Source organism: Neomonachus schauinslandi, chromosome 4, assembly GCF_002201575.2.
Source record: "Neomonachus schauinslandi chromosome 4, ASM220157v2, whole genome shotgun sequence".
NCBI classification, from domain to species: Eukaryota; Metazoa; Chordata; class Mammalia; order Carnivora; family Phocidae; genus Neomonachus; species Neomonachus schauinslandi.
Window position 1 is genome coordinate 31,494,842 of NC_058406.1, and position 6,289 is coordinate 31,501,130.

At 57.6% G+C, this 6,289-nt stretch overlaps 1 protein-coding gene across 2 annotated transcripts in view; it reads right to left on the reverse strand.

Annotated features, from left to right (window-relative positions):
* Positions 1 to 2,307: 2,307 nt before the first annotated feature.
* EDN2 (endothelin 2) overlaps positions 2,308 to 6,289 on the reverse strand; it is a 5,629-nt gene continuing 1,647 nt past the window's right edge. Inside the window, exons 3-5 of one of the 2 annotated variants that reach the window (XM_021683766.2) lie at positions 5,577 to 5,699; positions 4,559 to 4,657; positions 2,308 to 2,965 (exon numbers count right to left, since the gene is read on the reverse strand). In XM_021683766.2, coding sequence (XP_021539441.1) covers positions 2,872 to 2,965; positions 4,559 to 4,657; positions 5,577 to 5,699 — 316 coding nt within the window. In that variant the 3' untranslated portion in view covers positions 2,308 to 2,871. The remainder of the gene's footprint in view (positions 2,966 to 4,558; positions 4,658 to 5,576; positions 5,700 to 6,289) is intronic. The other variant, XM_044913987.1, reaches the window with a different exon arrangement.

Here is a 6,289-nt window from a genome sequence, read left to right on the forward strand (position 1 = left end):
CCCCCCCCCCCCCCGCTAGCTGCACTGTGGTCTAGTAGCAGGAGCAGACTTGGGGCCCACATGACCCCTTGGCCCTGCAAACTGCTTGTCCTGTGGAGACAAAGGTGACCGAGGAAGGTCAGAGTAGGACCCCCTAAAGTGCAGGGCCCGAGCTGGAGGGCCCCACTCCCCAGGAATAAGGCTCCAAGAGACTGCACCGTTCACCTTGCCTATACCTGCCTCCTGGGCCTCCTCCCCTCCCTTTAATCGTCTCTGTGACTTAATCATTTGGGTCTCTGATCTCTGAACTCTGGCCAGGGCCACAGGGACTTGTGCCAAGGGCAGTGAATGCCTGCTTCCCTGGGCCTCTGACACACCCTCAACTGGGATCTCGGCCTCCCTCTGCCAGGCCTCCCTCACACCTGCTATCCTAGGGTTGCCCTACTCAGTTGCCCAGCCTGGCCACTGGCTATTGATTTGGGGTTTCCCAGGGGCAGGGCCATTTTGCAGGGGCTGCTGGGCTGCCAGGGAGTGAGATTCCTCCAGCATGAGGCTCTGCTGAGATTTGAGAAGCGTGCCCTGGCCCTGGGCCCCCTTATTCCAACCCTCACTACCCAGGATGCCCTGTGGACCCCTGAGGGCCAGGGATGAACTTGCTCCCCTGTCCAGTCTTGCCCTGTGCAGCCCTCAGGTGGCATAGTTCCAAAGCCCAGCTCTGACCAGGGCCCCTGTGACTCAAAGACCTTTTGTTGCCCACCAGAGAAGGTCCAGCCTCCTTGCTTGGGTCTCGACGTCTCTCTGGCATCATCTCCTGTTGTCCGTTCCTCACCATGCTCCAGCTACATGGGGTCCTCCACGGGATCCACCTCTGTCCCTCCTGCTACCATGCCTTCACCCTCCCAGTTCCCTCTGTCTGGAATTCCCTCTCCGATTTCTTCCTACTTGAGTCTTACTCATCTTTGGAGACGGTGGGAGCAGCCCCTTTGTCCAGGAGTCTTATTCTGACCACTCCTCTTTACCCCAGCTGCTCCGCCTCAGGTCCTCCAGCTCGGAGGCTCTTCTGCTCATTACAGAATCACTTTCGGTGGCCTGACAAGCAGCCTCTGCCTCTTATCAGGCCCAGGGCTGAGCCCAGCAGTCTGTTTCGTGTTCACACCTGCCCTACAAGCTCGAGACTATATTGTTTCCCATTTTGTAGATTAAAAACAAAAACAAAACTAAGGCCCAGAAAGAGAAAGAGATTTGTCCCAGGTCATGCTGCAGTGGTGATCCATGAATTCAACCAATAATATTTATTAAATACACACACCCATACATCCATATGTACTATATAGACTCTGGGTTCAAGTCCTGATGCCACCACTTACTGTGTGACCTTGGGCAAGTAAATTGCTTTCTCTGTGCCCCAATTTTTCCTCATCATTAAAACAGAGGTAATAAAAGTCCCTATGTCATAGGGTTGTTGAGATGGAGAAAATGAGTTAATACGGGTCAAGTGCAAGTATACGGTAGGGTTTCAATACGTGTGGCATGTTGTTCTTCCATGAGGGGGTCAGGGCTGGCTTCGTGGACATGGCAGTGTGTAAATAATTATCTTGCAATAGCCATTCTGGCCACCTGCCTCTCCCAGCACAGGCCAGCCGGGAGAAAAGGGAACAGCTTGTCGCAGGAGGATTTGGCGGACACGGAGGCTGTGGGTCCAGGCGGCCGCCAGCAGGGGTGATCGTGACTGCTGGCCATCCCTGGAACTCCGGTGGGCTGCTTCTTGGGCCTTGGCAGGACTGGCCAACCCAGGCCTAGAGCCCTGGGCTTCCTCGGTCAAAACTCACGTCTTGTTCCCTAGCGAGGGCAGAGGCAGGGGACAAGCTAGGGCCAGACCGTAGGTCCATCGCAGCACCCATCACTGGCCCCTCGGGCTGCGCACAGTCTTGGGATCCATCTGGCTCCAGCCCTCACTGGCCAGATTCACTCTGGGCCTCACGACAGTTCCCGGCGACGGCTGCTGGAGCAGAAGTGGGTCTTGACTCCTTCCAAACATGCTCTTGGGAAAGGCCTGGCCATAGGTGACTGGCCCGATGGGAACACAGGTCCTGGAATGCTGGATGTCAAAGCTGCAAACAGCTGCCCAGGCACATGATAGGCAAAAGCCTAGAGAGGCTGGGTTAGCAGCTAGAGGTGCCCAGCAAGGGCACAGGGAGTGGAACCCAGGGCTCCGGCCACCTGCCCCAGACCCTTTCTCTCTCCTTTCTGTGTCCCCCTAACCTCTGAGCAGCCGCTTCCCGAGAGGTGCCTCCCACCTCTGCTTCAGCCAAGACAAAATGCCAGAGTACCATTTCATCGTTTATTACAAACACAAGTTCGCAGGTAAATAATTGAGTTTAAAAAAATACATTAAAATAAATAATCGGAATTCTCAAAGTTCTGAGAGCAAATAAGTTATATACAGACAGGTGAAGCAGAGCAGGCCGTTCTCACCAGGAGTGTCCCGAGGACATGAGGGTGAGAGGACTCTGGGGAGGGAGAGCTCGAGGGGACGGATGGGGGCCCCCCAGGACACCAGCCCCATCCAGCCTCCAGGGCTGGCTTCGGTCTGAGTGTCCACCACTGCTCATTGATCCTGGTTTGTAGCCAACAGACAGGAAACCTCTCAGGGCGTGGCCTCCAGGTCAGCACGCTCCTCACGCGGTTCCTTCCAGCGGGGTGGTGGGGCCAGGGCCGGCGGGCGAGGCCGCTCTGCAGCTGAGGGGCTGAAGGCTTTCCTGGGCAGGCGGAGGGCACGAGCTGCCTTGGGGGAAGCTCCCTCACCCCAGCAGGTGGGGTCCCTGGCCCTGGGCTGCCCCTCTCCTCGCGGCTCCACACAGGCTCCTTCCCAGCTTTCCTTGGCAACCAGCACTATCTCTTCCTCCGCCTGGGGTGTATGGGTCTCAGCTCCCTCACTGAATCCTGGTGTCGCCTAGCAAAGCGGATCTTGGCGGCAGAAATGTTCCTGGAATTGAGAAAGGTCCATTTAGCATCTCGGGAGATATGGGCTGCCCAAGAGTTCCCCAGGACAGGCAGCAGCGATAGGACCTGGCCCCCTGAATCACAGCTGCCCCGGGGTCAGAGGGCAGCCACAGCTCACTCTGGAAACAAAGTCTGCACAGCAGGGACAGGCCAGACCAGGCCTAGAAGCTCCTCGGCCCACAGGGACTTTGAGGAAGCTGATGTTCAATGTCAAAGGCTGCCGGAACAACCAGAGGGCCAAGAACAGTGTACCTCCTGTGACTTGCCTTCCCACTTCCACACCTTTGCTCCTGCTGTTCCTTCTAGGCTCTTCACCTCCCCTCACCCAAATTCCATAGACCAAAATTCCCATTCTTCAATGTTCAGCTCAAGGTGGCTCAACCCAGACAAATATGGGTCCTAGCTGCCCTTCAAACTGGGATGAGACCCCGGCAGGGACTCCGGCGTCATCCAAGTGGTCTTGTCCTGGCTCCAAGGGTTCTAGCCTGGAGCTGGGAGGCTGGCTGCAGTTCCCAGCTATGGGAACTGAGGCAAGTGTGGCAACCTCTCCAAGCCCCTTCCTTAGTCTATAAAATAAACACAGGCCTAGCTGGTGTAAGGATGAGAATGGGTTGGAAGAGCAAGCTCTTCGCCCACTACGAGGTGCTGGGCACTTGCAAAGTCTGAATCTTGATTTTTTTTATCCTCGGACAGTTCCTAAGTATCTGCTGGGTCTTCCCTATCCCTTCCCCATCCTGCCCTGCCTCCTATGTTTCAGCCTCTCCACAAAAATGGGAGCCCCCAGGGGGGCCACGCTGGGCCTCAGCACTGGCCAGCTCCAAGGAGCCTCAGGGACAGAGGTCTGAATGGTTAACACCCCTCCAGAGCTCCCACTGGGTGCCAGGCCCTGCCTGAGGACCTCCATCTACATCAACGCATCCAACCTCACAACGACCCCTAGACATGGCTTGCACCGGCGTCCCTGGTTCAAAATGGGAACCTGAAGCACAGAGAAGTGAAGTGATAAGCCCATGGTCACAAAGGCTTGTTTGTGGCAGAGCTGGGGTTCAAATCGGCCAGTCCTGGCTCAGAAGCTGCCCCTTTAGCCACTCGGCTGCACGGCCAGATGTGGGGGCTCTATTCTCAAGTCAGTTTGGTTGGACAGACATTCATGGGCACATCCCGAGTGCCAAGCCTCAAGCTGAGCCATGCTGAGGCTGCCAGGAAGGGGATCCGGTCTGGGACAGGGAGGAGGGGACAGGCTAGATCGTTGACCACTCTGGACCCAGCACATAGGAGATGCTCACCACCTGAATGAACACCTGAGGGCCTTCCACAGTCACAGTCCCTCAGCCCCCACCTAAGAAAGTCAACCTCCGGGCCTGGTGGGGACAGAGAGCACAGCAGCTAAGACCTCCAGCTCTGGAGCCTTCCAGATGCCTGCCACGGACCGCTGGGACCTTGGGCAAGTGCTTTTACCCCTCTGAGCCTCAGTTCCCTTGGCTGCCCGGTAAGGACCCAGTCCTGCCTTCTTTGGAGAATGAGGGCAACGTGCAAAGCATACAGGAGGTTCTCGGCCAGTGCAGGCACCCCTTACCTCAGCTGTTGGAGGAGCTCCCCTGTGGACATCCATGTCCGGCCAGCTTGGAACACGTTGGCGGGGGACCCGCTGCCTGGGACTACCACAGCTTCGGCCCTGAATGAACAGTATTAGGACCCGAGTGAGGGGTTGTCCAGGGCCCTGAGAACACCTGGCTGTGGGCCCAGTGCCCCCCCCCCAAGCAGATCCATTTCCACCCCTGTGCACCTGGCATCCTTCCTTTCCCAGGCGGGGTAGGGGCTGAGGAAAACCGAGCTGCCGGGAATGCGTTCTTAGCCTCAGAAAGAGGCAGCTGGGTGCCTGGCCTTCCCAGAATCCAGCCACCTGCAGCTGAGCACAGTCCTTTGCAGGGGAAACTGAGGCAGGGGTGGAGCCACAGCTTGAGTCTCAGAGGAGTTTCTCATATATCATCATAGGAAAGGCAGGTTTGGGACTGTGAAGCCAGTTTCTACTTTCCCCAAATGCTCCAAGTGGATGAGCGAAGGAACAGTCTCCCACTCCTTTTACAGGTGGGAAAACTGAGGCCCAGAGAGTTAAGAGACTTGGCAGAGCTCCCCACCCCCTGCCCTCCAGCCCCCAGCAACTCTGTGACAACCTTGGGATAGTGCCCCAGCCTCCCAAGTCTAGATGTTACTTCTCCACCCAGAAAGCTCCAAAGCCCTCCGCATCACAGCTCAGAAGCCAAAGCCCAGTGCCCTTGGGCAGACAGACTGAGGCTGAAGGCCCAGCTCTCCTTCTGACTAGCTGTGCAGCCTGAGAGGACAAGTCCTGTCCCCTCTCTGCCTGAGCTGCTTCTGCTGTCACTTGGGGAGAGTCCCTCCTGCCCAGGAGTGAGGCTGAGATGCTCTCAGAAGCCCCCGGAGCTGGGCAGTGGGAGGGACTCGGGGTGACTGGTTTGCCACAGAAAGGGATACTGCCCACGAGCCCCGGGCAGCCTACAGGCTCCCAGGACCCTGCTCCTTCACCATTAGCGACTCTGCTCGGCTGGTCTTCCAGGTACTGGGTGCCCACTTACCAGGGCCTTCGATGGCAGAAGGTGGCACAGGTGGGGTCCCCACCACTGGAGCATTCACAGCGTTTTGGCAGGGAGCGGCGCCGGCGTCTTGGCGGGTTTCCCAGGCCGTAAGGAGCTGTCTGTCTGTGGGCAGGCAGCCAGCAAGGTAGTGGTGTAGGGTGGAGAGATAGGAGGGGAGAAGGAGAGGGAGAGAGGATTAGATAAACTCCAACCACTGGCAAGCAGAGACTGCCCACAGCACACACTGGGATGGCCACCCATGCCACCAGGGTGCAAGCAAAATGTTACCAGCCCCTGGCCTCAAGAAGCCCCAGCACAGGCCCCTCCCTGGTTGCCAGGTGGTCCTGGACAAGGTCTGTCCCCTTTCTGGGCCTCTGCTTGCTCCTGCAGCCCTGGTCCCGCTCAGTAAGCCTCCCAGCATGGAGAGGAGGAGCTGAAACAGTGCTCCCTCCCTAAGTCGGGAAGTGGGGCGTCCTCCCAGCCCCTCCCCTCTCTCCCAGCCAGGAACTTGAGCTGATGGAGAGGGCCAGGCTGGTCCCCCTGGAGAGGGGAGGAAATGGCATCTCACAGAAGTAAACATACAGGCTCACAGCTAAGCTGCCCTCACCTGGTCACCCCTTGACTGGAGGGGCCATAAATGTATCTTAGAGCTCTGACTTAAAACTGGTGTGCGCAAGTGCTCGTGTGTGTGTGTGTGTGTGTGTGTGTGTGTG